The 19761-nt window shown below is 55.1% G+C and overlaps 1 protein-coding gene across 2 annotated transcripts in view; it reads right to left on the reverse strand.

Moving 5' to 3' along the window:
* Nucleotides 1–19761, reverse strand: part of TMCO4 (transmembrane and coiled-coil domains 4) — a 78771-nt gene that overhangs the window by 31505 nt on the left and 27505 nt on the right. For both annotated transcript variants that reach the window (XM_079147098.1, XM_079147099.1), the window contains 6 exons: nucleotides 15873–16005; nucleotides 8756–8853; nucleotides 8390–8533; nucleotides 7542–7661; nucleotides 3627–3791; nucleotides 2506–2642 (listed from right to left, as the gene is read on the reverse strand). In XM_079147098.1, coding sequence (XP_079003224.1) covers nucleotides 2506–2642; nucleotides 3627–3791; nucleotides 7542–7661; nucleotides 8390–8533; nucleotides 8756–8853; nucleotides 15873–16005 — 797 coding nt within the window. The remainder of the gene's footprint in view (nucleotides 1–2505; nucleotides 2643–3626; nucleotides 3792–7541; nucleotides 7662–8389; nucleotides 8534–8755; nucleotides 8854–15872; nucleotides 16006–19761) is intronic.

The raw sequence follows: 19761 nt of genomic DNA on the forward strand, positions 1-19761 counted from the left end.
ATAGCACCAGGGTGGCAACCTCTGGTGGGGTTCCTTCCCTGTCATCTCAAACCAGTATCGGCCACCCTCTCTTCCTTGGGAGACACGACTAATCAATCGCGGGGGCTCCTTTCCTCGGACTAATCAGCCTGTGGCCAGAGACTGCAGTGAGACCCCTCTGGGGGCGGGAGGGGGGCAGTTAGACGGAAGGAACCGCAGGCGTGATGGGTAAAAATGCAAAGAGGGACATGGGAGGGACATGCAAAGAGGGACAGCTGCTTCATTTATAGACAGGAAGGTGGGGCACAAAGTATTGGTTTCAGATGACAAGATTGGGTACAGAGTCAGATTAAAGAGGATTCTTCGGGCTCACGACCCATAGGAAAGGCAAGTTATTTTGGTAAGTCTCTAAAGACAAAGAACTCTGTCTGGGGTACCTGGGTACAATCCACAGGGAAGGAGGCTCGGCAGGCAAGTTCCAGAGGCCCGCCCTGCCTCCTCATTATTCCTTTCCCTTACTGTTACCCCAGTACCTGCTCTTCTGCCCTGATCTAGTTCCCACAATAGAAAAACCTCCATAAAATTCTGTAGAAACTTTGTGGCAAAAACTGCGTCAGCTCCCAATATCCCTCCTCCCCTCTGACCTTCGGTACTAGAACTGAGTTTTCCTGGCCCAGCCAAAGACGAAGTTTCCCTGCCTCCTTGGTAGCTGGGAGTGGCCAAGACTGGAGATGAGGGACAGCTGTGGCTTCTGCTTCCCCGCCTGTGAGGTCTGGGAAGTGTCCTTCCCTGACCACAGAGAGAAGCCAGGTGCTCTGGATGAGCAACCACGAGACAGAAGGAGCCGGGGTTCCCAATCCCGTGAAGTCACCCTGCGGGAGACACACCCTAATCCCCACAACCCGAGAATACCACCTTATACAGAAGAGGGACTCGAGATGGGGAGGTGATCCCCGATTATCTGGGTGGCCCGAGGTCATCAAAGGCGTCCTTATAAGAGGGAGGCAGGATGTGTCACTTGGACAGAAGGCAATGAGATGATGGCAGCAATAGAGATCCGAAGGTGTGACAGGAATTGCTGGGTTTGAGGATGGGGGAGGGGCCCCCAGCCAGTGGATGTGGGTGGCCTTGGGAAGCGGGAAGAGGCAGAGGCGGGTGCCACCCGGGAGCCTCCCTGGGCGCAGCTCTGTGGATGCATTTGGACTTTGCCCTCCAGAGCCGTGAGAATAAATTTGTAGAAGAGAATACGTTCAGGGTGAGTGCGTCTGTGGTTATGACAGGAGGGAGTACACCCTGCCTTGGCCACTGAGACGTGACTGTCACGTGGGAGACTTGTTTAGCCAGAGCTGCTTCGGTCTTTGCATTGCAGCCAAAGCTGCCGAAGGACTTTGGTTTTGTGTGTATTTGTTTTTGCACCAAGATTCAGGGGTGGGATGGAGCGCTCGGCTTCTCAGGCCACGTATGCACAGTGGCGGACACTGCTAGGCGTCTCTTGAACCCTCCCCTTCCTCGTAGCCACGGTACTGATTTTCAGCTGGCTTCACTGCCACTCAGAATAAGGACCATTTCCTGGCCTCTGAGGCAGCTCGGTGTGTCCTGTGACTGGGCTCTGGCCAGCGAGACTCAGCTGACCAGCAGGAAGTCTGTGCTCCTTCTCCATCAGCTCCTCTTTTCTCCCGCTAGCTGGAGCTCAGATGTGTCCACCTTGGACCTGGAGGTCACGACCAGCTACAGCAGGGTGGGTGGACGGAACCCGGGTCTCTCCTCCACCGCACACCGTTTGAGGGTCTCGGGATCGTTCCAGGTTTTTCTGGGAAAAATAAACTTCTACTTCCTCTAAGCCACTGGTATTGGTTTTCTCCCACTTGCAGTCAAACAAATCCTAACAACATGGCCATCTCTGATACTATTTCTCAAATGTTTGTGTCCATTACTCCATTTTATTTAGAAGGGGACAGTTTCACTTCCTTGGTAAACACATCTTGGCTGGATTCAATTTTTAAATGTACTGTAATGGTTTCTTATCCTAACCATTTCCTGGAGTATTTGGACCACTAGATTCCCTCTGGCCATCACTGGGTAATTCTAGGTAGGAAGAAGCCCGTGGCCGCTGGACGTGGGAGTTCCACTTGCGGCCAGCAGGGGTGCGCGGGCAGTCTTGCGGACTTGATCTCAACTTCACTGCAAACTGCGTCAGAGGTTTTCACTGAAATACCACCAGTGAGCCCAACCATATGCTGAACTCTCTAATTAAAGCTGATACACAGGACCCACTTTTGCCTCTGCTTGACCCCCGCCCGGGGCTGCAGATGCCCCTGCATTCAGTCCTCACCAACTGCTCGCAAGAGATGCGTGGTCCACAATTCTGACTGCTCCTTACTAGGACACTTTCAGGACTTGAGCTGGAGGGTCCACAAAGACCACCCATGCCCAAAGCCCTAAGGCTACCTCCAAGTAGACTTGTGGCCAAATCACCCCCCTACGTGGCCTCCTGTCTTGTCCCCACCCACAGCCCCTGCCGGGTACCTGCTGTCTGGAGAGCAGGATGTGGGCCAGGTGCTTGCCAACTTCTGCCGATCGATGGAGACACACCCCCCAGGGGTTGTCGATGACGTTGGCGACACTGAGGAGCGAGGCCGGCCAGGTCAAGGCAGCCACGATGCCTGGGGGAGGGGAGGACAGCAGTGATGAAGCCGGGGTGTCTTTCTGGGGAAGCGATTGGCTCGTGGAGGCCAGAGGGAAGGCCCACAGTCTCTAACTGGAGCCTCCAGGTTTTCCCAGGGTGGTCAGACTCTCAAGAGTAAAGGACAAGTTTGGACCTTAAGCGTTTCTGACACGTGGACTAAGTCTCTTCTGCCCGAGCACATTTCATGTGTGAGAGTCCGAGGGCGGCCTCGATCTCTTACCGCACCCCAGTCCTCCCACTTGCCTCTATCTCTGCAGTGCCCCTCCCTGCCTGTCCCCACCACAGGCAGCCCTGCGACTTGCGTTGGCCAAAGAGATGTTAGTGAGCATGCGCCTTGAACTGGACTTGGGAGTGGGCAGCCTTTCTATTTATTTATTTATTTGGTACCAGGAGTTGAACCAACCCTGGGGCACTGAACCTTGGAGCCACATCCCCAGCCCTTTAAAAATATTTTATTTAGAGATCGTGTCTGGCTGAGTTGCCTAGGGCCTTGCGAAGTTGCTGAGACTGGCTTTGAACTTGCCATCCTCCTGCCTCAGCCTCTGAGCCACTGGAATTACAGGCATGTGCCCCTGCACCTGGCTGGGGTGGGCTTTCTGGCACATCCCCCGCGGACATGGGCATGGGCTGGGACGAGGAAAGACACCTGGAGCACAGCCAAGTTGCTCTCTTTGCCCCAGGCAGGGCTGGCCTCGCCGGGGACAGTTGTCTAACCTACAGACACGTGAGCAGGCCCAGCAGAGATGAGCCAACCCAGCCTGACAGCTCCCGAGCTGTCAAACGTGACTGTTATTGGGGGCCGTGGAGATTTGGGGTGGCTTGTCTGGCAGAAATATTCTGTGACTGGCTGCTGACCTGTCTCTTCCCAAAGACCGTGAACGCCACCTTCACCTCCAGCACTGGGGGTGGCGGGCAGGCAGGGGTATGGGGCCACTGTGGCTTGCCATGGCTGGGGGCTTACCAGACAGCACGGTGTACTTGAGGGCCTCCTGGGCCACCACGTTGGCGAGGCCACTGAGGAGGGTCTCCAGGGCGTTGCCGAGCTCCATCAGGTACTTGGCCTCCCAGGCCAGGCAGTACTGCTCCCGGCTGCGAGCCAGGGCAGCCCAGGGTGCGCTGAAGGTGCCTGCAGAGAACGCAGGGAGGTGGCGTCTCTCCCGCCTTGGAAGAGGATGCCCCACCCCTCTAACCCAGGCTGCAGCCACCAGGGGCTGCTCAGCCCAGTGGGGAAGACGGGAGGCCCAGCCCCTGGCTGCTGCTCGCTGGGCAGGGGGGCCCTGAGCCGTCCTGTGGGGCAGTCCCAGGAGCGCGTTCAACTCCTGCCCTCACTGGTAGGTAGGTGACCTTGGGAAAATCCCTCTCTGAACTTGAGCCTCACTTTGCTCATCTGTGAAGTGAGGAGAGGCTAGTTATCTCCCTTCACAGGGAGGCTGCGAGAAGGAGGTGTTTGCTGCATCCGTGAAGCATCATTTTATCCCACCCTGAGAAATCCATTCCCGCCTCCAGCTGCCAACTGTGGGGCCAGCAGGTGGCTGGGGGTCAGAAGCATCTTGGTTCAACAAACACTGGGGAGTAGTTGGAAACGGGGGGGAAGGTGGACTTGAGCCCAGCTTGGCTGGGTGGTCCCGTTTCCCTGGGCCTTGGTTTCCTCACCTAAGACATAGAAATGGAAAACGATCCGTGGAAGGTCAGGAGGCAGCGGGGGCCCGAGTGGCCCGTGTCCAGCAGGGGTGTGACCAGGGCTGCCAGACTCCCTTCCTATCGCCCTGCTGCAGAGGGGCACCCGGTCTGCTCTCCCTGAGGCCCACAGGTCCTTTTCAAACACAAACCTCCTCTAACACCCACCTTGAACCCCCTCTAGCTCCTGGGTCTGTCATGGGCTCCGCTAGCTCTCTCCCTGCCCTGCAGAGTCCAGTCTCCACTGGGCAGCCTGCCGGGCCCCTTTGGGAATGTCAAAGGCTCCCTGTACCTTCCCGAGGGCTCATCACGTTCTGAAGTCACAGTTCATTTGCGCATCCTGCGTTTGGTGCAGGTTTTCTCTGTTGTCTGGCTCACGCCAGTGATGGCTCTCCAAGCCACAGTAATTGCTTACAAAGGACGGGAAGAATGAGGACAGACAGAGCCAGTGTCGCAGAGCCTCCAGGCCTGGACACGAACTCTGCACCTCTGCCTGCCCGACCCAGAGGCCGCGCTGTTCCCCGCAGGCTGCCACATGGGTACAAAGGAGACCCTGCAGCCGCTCTCTCCCGTCTGCAGGGATCCTGTCCCAGCTCTGCACCAACTCAGGGACAGATGGCCTTGAATGAAGGATACGTGACAGGCAGTTCCAACAGGCGGCAGGTGCAGCCAGGGGAGCTGGGCCTGGGTGTGCTGCTGGCCCGGGCTCCGGACTCAGCACGGCTGCTTTCTGCCTGTGACTCAGGTAAGGCAAGGTGCCCTTTGGAATCTGGGTCTCTACATCTGAAAGGATGGAATTGTAATGTCTGACTCACAGATATTCACGGGATCACAGGAGAGGCTGCGTGGGATGTGTTATATAAACTGTGAAGTGCAGTCCTGCATCGGGAGATGCCCTGTGGCCAAGAACCTGAACTGAGGAGCAGCAGGAAGTGGGGGAATCCTGCCCTTGCTCCTGACTAGCTGGGTGACCCTGGTGGCTTTTATAAGCATGTGTCCTCAACTATAAAATGGGGTTGCTGGTGATGCTCACCTCTGAAGCTTGGATAGGTGGGTCAGTGCCTGGCTTGTGGCTAATGGTCAGCTACAAAGCTATTATTGCTAGGATAAGCAACCGTGATTCATGAAGAGTGAGCAGAGGGAAGCTGATTATCCTCATCCCGTGTACAAGCAGGTCTGAGATACTAACACAGCTTCAGAAGATAGAAGAGGGAGATTCTTTTCTCCTTCCTGAACTTTGTCTAACTTGGTTGCATTTTGTACAATCACCTCTCTGTATCCCACACTGCCCTCGAACTAGAAGAGAACAACGAAGATGATTTCCTTCCCCAAGTGAACTTGGCCTTTGACCTGGGGTCAGGGGAGCAAGTGCTGGTAAAATGAAGCCTAGAGATCTACTTTCCATCCTGGCCAGAATTGCAGACTCCTTTTCTAAGACACCTGTCTGCGTCCCTTTCCTTCCTGCCGCTTGGTCTAGTGAGAAACAGGTGAGAGAATTCCTAAACTGCAGGTTGGGAGACCTGCACCTGCCACCTATCTCCTGCTTCCTCTTCCCACAGATCAAGATAAGAACAGCCCCTCCTCACTGAGCAGAGCAGGGGATGACAGGAGGTCAAGCACAACCTGGTCCCACTGGAGATCACAGGTCGTTTCTGGGGCCTCGGACACCGCTGAATGATAACCCGCTTGCTTTCTTCCACGTTGCTTAGAAGAGCTGCGGCTGCCCCCACGGAGCTCAGAGCTCGGGAACCGGGGTTCCCGGCATGCATGCCTGGGTGTCCATGTGGTGGGGTTGGGAGTCCCTGGCTCCACTGTCCTCTCTCTAACCGAGGACTAGCTGCTGAGCCTCATGCCGGGCAACTGTGAAGGGGAGCCAGGCAGCGAATGGACCAGGGCTGGCAAGTCCTCTGAGTCGCCCTGGCTGATACCAGGCATGCACACCCAGGTGCGATGTCCATAAGTGCCATCTAGAAACCAGCCACTGCTGTCCAGCTCTGCTTAATCTTGGCAGTAACCTCAGAGGCAGGACTTTGTTCCGTTTGACCACTGAGTCAGGGGAAGTCAAATAACTTGCTTGAAGTCAACGGCCAAGTCATACTGATCTCTCCCCAGGTGACTGAAGCCCTTGGCTACCTTCTACTTCTCAAGGACAAGTTCCAACTCCTTCATGGTGTGGCCCCACCACACTCCTACCTGCTGGCTCCCCGCTGCAGCCATCCTGTGTTCCTTCTGCTCCTTTTGTACCACTGAGCCCTTGCATATGCTGTCCCTGTGCTTTGTACACACGTTTTGCTTCTTCTTTACCCAGCTGACCCCCAGCCAGCTCTTATCCTAAATGTCACTTCCTCCAGGAACCCCAAAGCACCCCATGCTTCCCCTAGTGTACCATCCACAAAGCTTTCCCTGTAATTACTTGGTCTGTCCTCTGTTTTGTGTGTTCTGCAGGAGCAGAGGCTGTGACTGGCTGCCCATCACTGAATCCTAGGGCCTGGCTTTGCCGTACAGCACATGGTAATCACCATACTTTATAAATACTGCTGATGGGTGGGTAGATGGATGGGTGGATGATTAAGGGTGGATACTCTGGTGGTCAGCTATGAAGCTATTATTAACCATGATGAATAAAGATGTGAACAGAGGAAAGCTTGGCTATTCTCATCATGTGTACAAGCAGGTCTGAGATACTGCTGGATGGATGATAGATGATGGATGGATGGATAAATGGATGATGGATGGATGATGGATGGATGGATGGGTGGTTGGATAGATGCTGGATGAATGCTGAATGATGGATGGATGGATGATGGATGGGTGGATGGATGGATGATGGATGATGGATGGGTGGATGGATGAATGATGGATTGATTATGGATGGATGGATGATGGATGGGTGGATGGATGGATGATGGATGATGGATGGGTGGATGGATAAATGATGGATTGATTATGGATGGATGGATGGATGATGGATGCTGGATGAACAACAAGGGGTGGATGGATGATGGATGGGTATGTGACAGGATGTGGGATAAAGTCACTTCATCTTTCTGAGGCTCAGTTTCCTGCTCTGCAAAATGGGGCTCCCACCCACTAGAGACACACAGAGGCAAGAACCTAGTCCCAGGTGGGCCGGCAGCTGCAGACCCAGCTCCACTATCGCCCACCCCCCTCCACGTCCTTCTCCACTGCTGGTTCTCACGGTATTTGCCGGACGCGAGCCACCCAGTGATGGCGATGGTGATGTGCAGCTGCCTGCCCTCCGTCAGGGGCAGGAACGTGAACTCCTCAATGGCTCCAACACGCTTCTTCATCTTGTATCCTGGAGGCCCAGACAGGAGAACAGGAGGGGAGGTGAGTGGGACCCGGGGTTGTCAGTCAGCGTGGCTGTAGGTGCTCAGCCGCATACAGCAAGAACTGACTGTTTGCCCTGCTTCTGGACAAACATATTTCAAGTGTGGATGTGCTAAGGTAGTTGCCATTATTGTCCCTGATTACAGTGGAGGGCAAAAAGCCTCCCAGGCTGGCCAGACCCGGGAGGCAGCTGGGATCTGACCCCGGGCTCCGAGTCGCTGCCCTGTCCTGACGGTCCTGGGCTGGTCAGTGTCCTTCTCCTGTCCACCATTCAGGCGCTCTGGTAAGAGTGGATCAAACTGACCAAGACCCTTGGGGAGCTGGGCCGGTGTCTGCATGACCGGGGGCCATCGACACAGGTGAGGCAGGTGAAGGAAGGGCAGCCGCGTCCTCTGAACATGAGGGGGAGCCCTTGGGTGGCCACGGCCGGAAGCTGGCAGCCGGCTCGTCAGGACTCTTCCTGGGCACTGCTCACAAGGGGCACGGGAAGACGGGAGGACGCCAGCTTCCCAACCTCGGCCTCACCCTGGCGCCGCCAAGTTCCCCCTCGCCCTGGGCCAGCTCCCCGGGAAGGCTGCTGCGAGTCTGGGCAGGGCTGGGACCCAGAAGAGCAGGGCCGGGCTGCCTCTGCCTCCCCAGGGGCCACCCTGGGGCCACACTGGACAGATCCCTCCCTACCGCGTCCGGTGAGCTCACCTGTCAGGCCGGCCCCAGCGGCGCCGAACAGCGAGGTCATGACAGCTATGCCAGCTGCTGAGCCCAGGGCGGCCGCCCCCGCACTGCCGATGATCGTCGCAGCTCCAGCGGCAACGAGGGGGGCGGCTAGACCACCTGTCACGCCTGCCAGGAAAGCAGGGGCGAGGCTGAAGTGGGAGGGAGGTGTGGTTTGGTGGCTGCTTGTGCCGTAGCCACCACGGCCTTCCACGGACGCTTCTAGCAATGCCGACGAGCCCTTCACTACTGACCACGCCAGCCACGCGAGGGGCCGCTTCCCAGCAGATCCTGCCCCACCTGCTCCGAGCCTAGCACACCCCTGGCTCTGGCCTCTCCAGCCGCCCTCACCGATCACAGTGCCACCTCCCACGGTGGCCAGGCCGATCAGCAGGTACCGCTTCCATTTCCTCCGGTTTTCTTTCTTCTTCCGGGATGCCTCAGCCGTCCTGGGAGAGAAGAGGCTGGGCTTCAGGGCCACCTGTGTCCAGGATCCCTTGAGACCTCCCGCCTTCCAAGCCCTAAACTGTGGTCAGTGGTGGGTAGGTACTCTGTCGCACAGAGTAAGCACCAAAGTCGCCCTGGGCCCAACGACGCTTTTAAAAAGCTGAAAAGTTTGTAATACCCGCTGGGGACTCCCAGTGTGTGGGGTGCGCTACTTACCCAACAGATCCATCCTAATAGGATTGCAATTTGAATTGTGAAAAGACAAAAAAATAATAATAATAGCAAAAGAAGCACAAAAAAATACCTTTCAACAGAGGGACCCCCAAGGAGTACAAAATAGCACCCCGGGCTCCATTGCCTCCCACCTCCCTTCCCTTCTCCCCATGCTGACACCGAATCCCACCTCCCTCTGGGACGTCTGGAAACCAGTTTTGTTCAGAAGAATCATTTCACACCAGCGGCCTTGACCTTGAAGCAGTCGCCAGACTCGTTGAGAAATGTAAGCACTGTATAAAATCTGGCGACAGGAAAGTCTCCAGAGTGAATTAGCATCAGGTGCTAATTCACCAAAATGTCCCTCGTGAGTGCGTGGGGCTCACCATGTCCTGTCTCCCTCTTGGACATTCAGCTCTCAGCTGCTTTGAAGCAACTGGGAGAGAGAGGGGCGGGGAGGGCGGGACAGAGCAGTCACCATGAGGGAACTCTGAACTGAAGCTGGCGTTTGGACAGATCTCAATGCAGAGTGATAGCAAATGACAGTGATGATAAATGATAAAAAATGGTTAATATTTAGTGAGGGCTTCCCATCCAGCAGCTCCTGTGCTACGCTTCCCACACCTTAGCTGGCGCTAAGCAGCTTTATGATCGGGCACATTAGAGGTGCGTTTGGAGTTAACAGTGGCCACTTCCCGAGGGGCCACATCGCTGGAGCCTCGGTCTCCTGTTTCGAACAATGGTGACCGTGATGTCGACCTCACTGTTGCTTAGTGAGCACTGAGTTCGCTCCTGCTGTCCAGTTAGTCGATAGGCTTTTAGTGTGAATGTGCAATGGGCACCTCGAATCGACAGCGGTTTCCTCCCTGTCTGCCTCCGATGGAAACGAGTCCAGCCGGGCACTTGGGTACTGCCACGCACGCTCCGTGGCTCTCGGCCAGCTCATCTGGCACACTTCCTGTTCTGCAGCTCCCGGACCTAAAGCCCAGTGCGTCTCGGACATGTCACTGCAGAGCCGCAGAAACCAGCCTTTGCGCTGAGATGCAGCGCGGAGAGAAAGAAACCAGCGACAAACATCTGCGCCCACCAGGGGCTGCTTTTCCGTGGTTGAGACCTTTTTTTTTTTTTTTTGCAGCGTTGGGAAGGGAACCCAGAGCTTCATGCATGCCAGGCAAGTGTTCTGCCTCTGAGCCACGCCCCCAGCCCCTCAGGGGAACTTCCTGTGGTCAGTGCCCTGGGTGATGCTGTATCGCAGGCAGAGTGGAGGAGGACCAAGAGGGAAGTCCCATGTCAGCACTTACTTGCAAACACAGGGGTGGCTTCTACCTCCTCTGCGGTGGTGGGCTGTGCCCCAGTCTCCCTCCCCGCCGGAAGGTTGTCTAGTCCCCGCTCAGGACCATGGGGATGGGTTCCAGGACGCCCTGGATGCCAAAATCCGCGGGAGCTCAAGTGCCTTATATGAAATGGTGTGGGATTTGCTTAGAACCTACACACATCCTCCTGTATGCTTTCAGCCACCTCTAGATTTCTCATGGTATAACGCAAATGCTATGGGAATAATTGTTAGACTATTGTTTGGGGGACAATGACAAGAGAAGAAAGTCTGCATTCTCATGAGATCCAATTTTGTTTTTTGGTACTGGGGATTGAGCCCAGCAGGTCTCTACCACTGAGCTGCATCCTTAGTCCTTTCAGTCTTTATTATTTTATTTTGAGACAGAGTCTCTCCACATTATGGAGGTTGGCCTTTAACTTGTGATCCTCCTGCCTCAGCCTCCCAAGTTGCTGGGATTACAGGTGTGTGCCACTGCACCTGGTGAATTTAAAAAAAAATATTTTTCATCCGTGGTCGGTTGGATCTGAGGATAGGGAAACTGCACATATGGAGGACCAACTGCTATCCCTGCTGGGAGCGGTCGTGTGACCAGCACTAACTAATGAACTACAGGTGGAAGAAACGTGTTGCTTCTGGTGGAGTCTTTAGGATGGCAGGAGCTGGTTATGTCTCCTTTTGCTCTGACCCCAGATCAGCAAGATTTCAGGCAACCCAGAACTCAGAACCAAGCCAATGTGGATGAAAGTCACAGCCACCCTGCAGTGAACACATAGTATGAGCAAGAAACAAGCCAGCTATTGGGATCTGGGGTCATTTGTTACGGCAACAAAATCTACCCCTCCTGACGGCTAGAACTTCACTTTCTTTGTGACTATGCACCACACGCATGTTCCTCCCGAGTTTCTTCATTTAACAAATGGGGATAATAATAGCGTGTAATTCCCAGGGGTGCATGAGGCCAAAGTGAGGTGAGCCCTATGTCACCGGCGTATTGTAAGAATTCGATATGCCTGTGGCTATTATCATCCTTTTTATTATCACAATGATTTCCTCCTAAACAGGGGCTGGCGATATACTTTGCCCCTTGATTGCTTCGCCCCTAACTTGATAATCCTTAATTCAGTTCAAAGAGGAAGGTTGGGAAGTATTGACTTTTGGCAGAGTTCAAGACCCGAGGGAAAACAGGCCATGTGCTGACAAGGTTCAACAGGAACGCACACCAGTACCGGCATGTGGCTCTGAGTCAACAGCACCCATGATCAACAAACGCAGGCTGGGGAGTGGGCAGAAACTGGGGGTGGGGGGTCTTGAGCCCAGGTCTGCTGGGTCTCACAATTGTTTTTTTCTGTACTGGGGACTGAACCCCGAGGGGCCACATCCCCAGTCCTTTTTATTTTTTATCTTGAGACAGGGTCTTGCTAAGTTGCTGAGGCTGGCCTCAAACTTTCAATCCTCCTTCCTCAGCCTCCCGAGTTGCTGGGATTACAAATGTGCACCACTGTATCTGGCTGCTGGGTTGGCCAATTTTTCTGAGCCCCGTTTTCTTCACTTAGGAAAAGAACATGGGAAATGACCCCGTGGGGGAGAGGAGACAGCGGCACTGCACTTGCCAATGTCAGGTAGCACAGTATGACCAGGACTGCTGCCTCTGACCTCAGGAGAGTGTCACCTCCTCAGTGTGCTGCTCACGCCTGTGTCCTGCCCCTGCCTCCCACCCCAGCTTCCCCTCTCATCACGTCCTAACTCACGCTTCACCCTGAAGAAGGGGAACCACTTGCAGGAACGCAGCCTGTACCTGTATCCTCCGGGGATTCTGCGCTATGCCATCTCTGAAAGTTGCTGACCTTGACCTTCAGGGCACAGGCCAGCCAGCTCCAGTTCTCTACCCTCTGCAGCTTGCCCTGAGCCTGGGGGTAGGGGATGCTCAGAAAATGCTTCTTGGAGAGAATCCAACTGTTCCAACAAAGCTTGGGGGTGACCCCCTTGCTGTGGGGTACAGTCTGCCATTTGTTATGAAGGCCAGAGGGGCACTGGGCGCTGCAGCACACGTCTGTAATCCGAGCCACCCTAGAGGCTGAGGCAGGAGGATCGAAAGTTCGAGGCCAGTCTGGGCAACTTGGTGAGACCCTGTCTCAAAATAGAAAACAAAAAGGCTGGGACTGTGGCTCAGTGGTAAAGTGACCCTGGATTCAATCCCACAGGTGGATATTCTGGCTAACTAAAAATACGCAGAGTGTAGCCCAAATGCCACCCAAATAGAAACTTCCAGGATAACAGAACGAGTCTGAAATGTCAGAGTTTTCATGATCACTAGCCATTTGTTGTTAAGAAGCTTGTCAAGTTCCTGAGTTAGTCCTGGCACCGGCTGCTTCTAGATTGTTCCTAGAGTGACGTCTACCTGTCTCTGGTGCCAGACAGTCATCACTTCAATCCGAGTTTGATGGAAGGTAAGAACATGGCTTCATTGGAATAAAATACTGAACAGTAAACGTGGTCCTGGCAGGACATGTGAATTACAGGAGGTCCCTCACAAAGGCCGGGCAGGGTACAGGTCTCTTCCCACTTGGCAGGTTTATTTAAATGCTTATCAACAAGCATTGATTTGAAAAGAAGGCATTTTTCCTAAAGTGACTTAGCTGAGTTATTCTGGCCTGACGTTCCTCCGCCTGGCCACTCTTTATTTTAGTATTTGCATTTCTTAGCAATTGTTGGCTACATAAAATGACTTCCCGGTGGTTGTTAATCGTCGCAGATTCCACTCCCGCAGTTACTTCTGCGGATGGAATTCCAGCAGCGAGTGCTCAGAGGTGACGTCCGCTCTAAGTCACATCCAGAACGCTTCCTCCCTTTTCCTTGGGAGCACAGATTCAGAGAACTCTACATCCAGGTGACAGCTCTGTCCCTCTTAGACTCTGCCCTCCGCTGGGACACGCGTGCCCTCCTCCAGCACACTACGCTGGCCACACTCACGTCTGCGACACTAGAAGTGAACTTGGGCTGGTGTTCCGTGTCAGCCAGAGACAGAGCCAGGGCCACACGGAGACCTGGGTCAGATCCCAAGCTGAGACCAAAGACACCGGAGAAGAGCAAGACAAAGCCTGCCCGTCTCCCGGGGCCACGGATGAACCGGAGTCACTCCATCGGGTCTCCCAGGAGGGGCTGCCCCGCTCCCCCGGGGTCCTGGGCACCTCTCTCCACCTGGGCTGCAGCCCCGGCCATCTGCTTTGTCCTGGGTGCGCCGCCTCGGGTTAGCCGACAGGGGGCGCTCGCTCGAGGTCCTTTCCCAGTAAGAGCTCAGGCGGCCCCAGAAGGAATTCTCTTTACTGCCTCCTTCCAGGGAGTCACGGAGGGAGCCTGGGATTGTCAACCAGGTCTTGGGGATACAGTAAGTGACATTCAGCTGGACGTGCTGGTTGAATCTGGAGGTCAAGGACCAGCTCTGTGGTCTGGGACGGATGATGTCACCCATGGGACCTTCTGCATCTGTGAACCCCTGGGGGTGGTTATGAGGTCCAGATGAGATGTGTCCTGCGCCTGCATCCGTCAGAGGTGGGTGACAGTGAGAGGCTGGCCATGTCCCTGGGGACCAGACGCATCAGCCTCGGGCAGTGTGAGTTAATGTTCTCAGAGGCCCTCTTTGGGCCAAGTGCCAGTTGAGTTTTTGATGAGTTCATCAACTCTGTCCTCTCAACAGTCCTACAGAGTGGAAGCGACCATCACCCTCCTGTTAGAGATGAAGAAACGGCAGAGAGGCAGGTCACACAGCGAGGGAAGCTCGGATGACCTTAGGGCTTGGATGGGGGACCAGGAATGGCAGGTGGCACAACACACTCTGACCCCAGCTGCAGAGAAGCACTTCCCAGAAACACACAGCTTTAGGGTTAAAAGGAATCTACCAGCCACTCGATCCACTAACTGTATGGATGAAAAAAACTGGAGCTGGCGCCCAGAGAGGTCAAGCAGTCTACCCAATGCCACACAGCGTTGGTAGCAGAATCAAACCAAAAACCAGACAGGTGCTAGACAGATGCTGTGCCTCCCCTGGGTCTCAGATCTTTCTGGAGACCTCAGACAGAATCTGAGAGGTCTTCAGACTACTACATTTTTCTGGGGAAAGGGTTCATAGGCAATGATAACACAATTATAATAGTATCACCAACAATAGCAAATAATGATATTTGTGGACTAGTTACTCCATCCTAGGCTCATGTGAAGAATTTACACACAGGAACTCACTTCAGACCCAAGAGGGAGGTGACGTTCACTCACTTTTTGCAGGTGAGGAAACTGAGGCCCAGAGAAGCTAATGACTCGCTCAGGGTCACGTGGCTGGTGGTGTCGGAGCCGGGCTGTTTTAGAACTTCTGGTTTCCTTCTTCCCTGATCTGGCATCATTGATATTATCAGCACAAACCCCCCTGAGTAAAGCATCTCTTCTGACACCCAGATTTCTAAGTAGGAGCAGAGCAGTTCCTTGATTTCAAGGCGTCGGAGACCCTACACACTTCTGATGTCTCCAGAGAGCCAGGGCAGCCCTGGCTCACGGTGATTTGTCTGGATCCGGGCCTGACGTGACTCTGAGAGGCAAAGCAGCTCAAGTCAACAGGTGGCCTTTGCTCCTTTCTCAAGGTCCTCCGCCCCATAAACCCTGGTGGAGGCGGCTCTGCCTCTGAACCTGACTTCAGGACTTAACTTCCAGCTGGGCTGAGGGGGTGCGACCGGGCTGCTCAAAGAGACACTGCAGGTGACGGGGACCCGGGCCGGGCAGACGTGCCTGGTGCCAGCTGCCCTTGGGCTGCGCCAGGGATTGATTTATTGCTCTGGGATTAGATTCTGCATAAGACGCCTTTCCAAAGAGCTGCGTGCGGGCCAAGTGGGCAGGGTGATTTCTTCTAACTTCTGCTCTACAACGGGTGGGTTCAGGGACACGGGACACAGGGGAAGGGGAGGAGCTGCTGCGCTGAGCGCGTGCCACGGGCCAGGTCCGGGCCGGGCGCTTGATGTGGTCGCAGGCTTCTCTCCCTGTGACGCTGGGAGGGCGTTAATCTGCAATCCTATTTTGTAGGTAGGAATATTTCAGTCTAGAGAAAGGAGACCGCCTGCCCAAGATCAAATGGCAGATGGGTGTCAGAAGTGGGATTTGAACCCGGGTCACTTGGGCTCATGACAAGGTGTCCTAAGAGTCTGAGTTGGAGCCGGGGTCAGGGACACGGGAGGTTGAAGTCACAGATTCCAGGCCTTAGCATTCATACACCTGATTGTCTCTACTTACAAATGAAGACTGAAGCCCAGAGAGGGCATGTGGCTTGCTAAGGTCACACAGGGAGTTGGTTACCATTGGGAGCCAGCCAGTGTTCCTTCCACCCTCGACCCCAACCCAGCACCGTTTCTCAATTGGGAGACAGGACCCTGTTATGGCAAAGGGCCCTCCGGCAGAATCTGTGGGTCCTGCTGGGGTGCTAGGCTTTCTTACTCAGAGTCCTCCTCTTTGGTCTCCTTCAGGCTCTCCAGGAATGTCTCTTCAAGGACATCCAGCTCCTCCAAGGGCACCTGGAGCAGGGAGGTCATGTGGCAAACGAGGACTCTGGCCCGGGCATCATAGCGCCCTCAAAGGAGAGAACATGGGAAAGAAACAACAGTTTAGGTTTTAAGCACTGAGATGCCAGCGACAGTGTAATTAACAAGGCCGAGCCCCAGACACACCTACACATATAGCCCTGAGTCGATAAAACAGCACGGCTTCTAGAATGGAGTACTACGCAGCCATCAAAATGTCAACCAAAAGCCGGGCAGTACTTCTCACCAACCAAATGGACAGATCAGTTATTTAAATCGCAGAATTGTGGGGCTGTGGTGGAGCTCAGTGGTGGAGTGCTTGCCTAGCATTTCTGAGGCCCTGAGTTCCATCCCCGGTACCACACACACACACACACACACACACACATACACACACACACAAACACACACATCCCAAGGTTGGTAAGGAAGTGAGTGATAAGAACCAGTGCTCACAGACACTGCTGCTGGGGGTGCAGTCTGGCACCCACTTTCTGAAGGGAAATTTGGCAACCATATATCCACTTTTTAAAAAAAACAAGTGTTCCCCCTTTGCCCCAGAAATTTCATTTCTGGAATTCTAACCTTAAGAAAAGAGTTCTTAGTATAGAAAATAGTTAGCCAACAAAAGCACTAATGAAAGTGGAGTCTGGGTTTAGAACATGAATAATCTGGAGATTTCTAACATCGGGAAATTAAATAAACCAGGCGCAGCCATCCAGTGGGACACCCTGGGGTCATAGGAAATTCTGTAATAGCTTTTGAAACAAGATGCTCATACAATGAAACAAATTTTAAAGTGGACCGATTTGTCCTAGGGTCCTGATTAAGAAACAGAACACAACACGGCATAAGAAAGAAAAAAAAAATAGCAAAGGAAATGTCACCTATGATTTTTTTATTTTTCTGATTTATCCGTCATGAATCTGGGTGGACCTCATAATTGAAAAATTAATCTATCAAAATTTAACCAAGTAATTCCAGTGGCTTGGGAGGCTGAGGCAGGAGGATCACAAGTTCAAAGCCAGCCTCAGCCCTAAGCAACTTTGGGAGAGCTTGTTTCAAAAAAAAGGCTGGGGGTGTGGCTCAGTGGGTAAGCGCCCCTGGGTTCAATCCCTGGTACCAAACAAAAAGAAATTTAACCCTGAGTGTCCATCTGAACTCTAGTTGTACAGTCCAGGAATTTGAAAGAAGATACGAAATCCTGTTGGGTAAGGACCCGGGGTCAGAAAGGGGTGGAAGGGCCGATTCTCCTGAACACCAGGACAGCGCCTCCCACACAGGGGGCCCTCGTCCAGCCAGGCTCTGATGGGCCAGGCGTGGGCCCCTGTGCGGTCTCCTCTTGGGGGCCTCCAGCACAACACCACCACCCACCAAGCCAGGGGACGGGGGTCTCTGCGCCTCCCGCCCCTCCCCTCCCACAAAGTGTCCCTTGCCTCCCGCCTCCTTCTACCCCACAGCACCACCTGGCTCAGCCGTGGGCACCTCCTCAGTGGCCCTGCCAGGCACATCCGCCGTGGTTCCTCCACCCGTGACATCTCTCCCACAGAGCCCGGCCTCTGCTGGCAGCTGGCGCGGGGACCAGCCCTCCCCCGCTCCCACCCTCCTCAACGCTGCCACCCAGCCCCGAGCGCACGTGGGCCCAGGCGCCCACCCGCTGGACCGTCTCAGGTTTAACCCCCTGTGCTGTCGTCTCTCTAGGGGGCCCTGGATCACCTTATCCCTCTGACCCTGAGAAAGCCAGTATAAACCGCAGTAGGGCTTTGTGCCGAGCAAGCTGTATTAGTTTCCCGTGGCTGCTGTGACAAACGACCAGACGTCGCGGCCGAAGACAGGGCAAATGTCCGCCTCACAGTCCCAAGCGAGGCTGGGTTCCTTGCGGAGGTACGACGGGGAGAAGCCCCTCGGGCTCCTACAGTCTGCTGCACTTGGGGCTCTCGGCCACGAACCCCCAGCCTCGCTCTGTCGCCACTCCTTGACCTCCCGCCTCCCCTCCTGCGAGGACCGCGATTCCACCCAGCCCCTGACAGCCGGGGGCCATCTCCCCACGTATGCTTACAGCTTCAAAGTCCTGCTGCCACGAAGGGAAACGGTTAGGGTTCCGGGGCTTTGAGGTGGACATCTTTGGGGGTCATTATTGTCTGTCATTTAAGCCTTGAACTTTTATTTCCCCCAAGGTGAGGCTTGGCCACCGCCTCCTCTTGGAACCTTCTCCGATCACTCCTTGCGTGAAGGGTCTGCGGTCCCCACCCAGGCCTCGCCCGCAGTGTCTTCCCCAGGTGGCTGAACGTGTCTGTGCTCTCTAGACGGCACGCCGGCCGTCTGGCTGTCCACCCCACACCTGCCTAGGACGGGGCACACACGTTCCCGAGTCCCGACTTAGCAGAGCCTCCGTTCCCTGCCTCAGGTTTCCCTGGGAGGGTCTAGTCAGAGTCCCTTAGCTCCTGAAGTCTAGAAGTTTGAGGTTTGGCTTTTGCAAAAGAAATTGGTTTCTTCCTTGGCCTGGGGTCCTTGGAGCCAGCCCTGGGGCCCCGGGTCCCATGGCTGCTCCTGGGTGAGGTACTGTCTACGTGGCAGGGGGCAGACAGGAGCACCTTGTCTCGGGGTCACTGGGTTAATGGCAGCTCCGAGACAGCAGCTCCTTTGAAGGAGAGCACCCTGCTGCCCCCAGGTGATGTGGAAGGCAAGGCTTGGCTGCGATGATTAATGGGGCAATTACAATTAGTGCTCATTCGGACTCCATCGGTCAAGGCCGCGGTGACTCAGCTTCCAGAGCCAGGCTGCCCGGTGCCAGGGACGAGTGTCCCGCAGAGTCAGGCCCGGGCTCCGTCCCGCAGCCTCGTGGAAGGGTCCCTCCAAGCACTGGGCGCGGGTCTGACTGAGGCAGGTGGGTGGGGTCAGAAGCCCCGGGCTGCCCAGGACGCTGAGTTCTCCCGTCTTGGCACCACTGCAGGCTGCCAGGTGCCAGCTCCCTCCTGCAGGGCCTGTGCCTCTCCTGCATCCCTCTGGGGTCCTCATTCTGACACCCAGGTGACCAGCTAATGTGGACAGCTCCACTCCCGAGTCCATCTGGGCCTGTGCACTGGCTGCATCTCACGACCACGACCTGCCACTGCCCCTGAGCTCCAACCCCAGTCGTCTCCGGCTGTTCACCTTTCATTCAGCCAGAGGGACTCTAGAGTCACCACTCTGCCACATCCTCTCCCCAGTGCCTTCCAGTAAAATCCAGCTTCTTCCTGTGGCCTGCAAGACCCTTCCTGCCGCCCCCCCACCCCAGCTTCCACCCAACCCTGCTTCATGCACCCGCATCTGTCCTGCTGAGAAGCCAAGCGCTTGCCTGCCTCAGGACCTTTGCACTGGTGGTTCTTGGGAAGTTTCTCCCCTAGAGCTCTGCCAGGCTGGTGCTTTTCCACCGGTGAAGCCTCAACTTAAATATCAACTCCTTGGAGAGGCCAGTGGCTCCTGAATGACAGCAGCCCATCTCCTGGTCACCCTGCCCCATCCCCGTGTTCCCTGCCATCATTCCATCTGTGTACAGGTGGCCAGATGTATAGTTGTCTGGCTTGACCCAGCAGAGCCCTCTGCCTGGCTCCTGGCTATCTCTGTGCCTGGGACAATGTCCGAGTTAGGTGCACGAGTAAGATGTGTTGGCTCAGTAGCTGAAGTTCTCCCCGGCCTGCCAGGCCCTCTGCTGTGCCCACTCACCCCAGTCGCACACACAAAAGCCCTTTCCAGTTCCCACGTCCTCCTGAGACTTACTGTTTCCAGAACCTTCCAGGTCCTGCTGCCCCAGGGGACACGGGGAG

This window comes from Sciurus vulgaris, assembly GCF_902686455.1.
Source record: "Sciurus vulgaris genome assembly, chromosome: 1".
Classification (NCBI taxonomy): domain Eukaryota; kingdom Metazoa; phylum Chordata; class Mammalia; order Rodentia; family Sciuridae; genus Sciurus; species Sciurus vulgaris.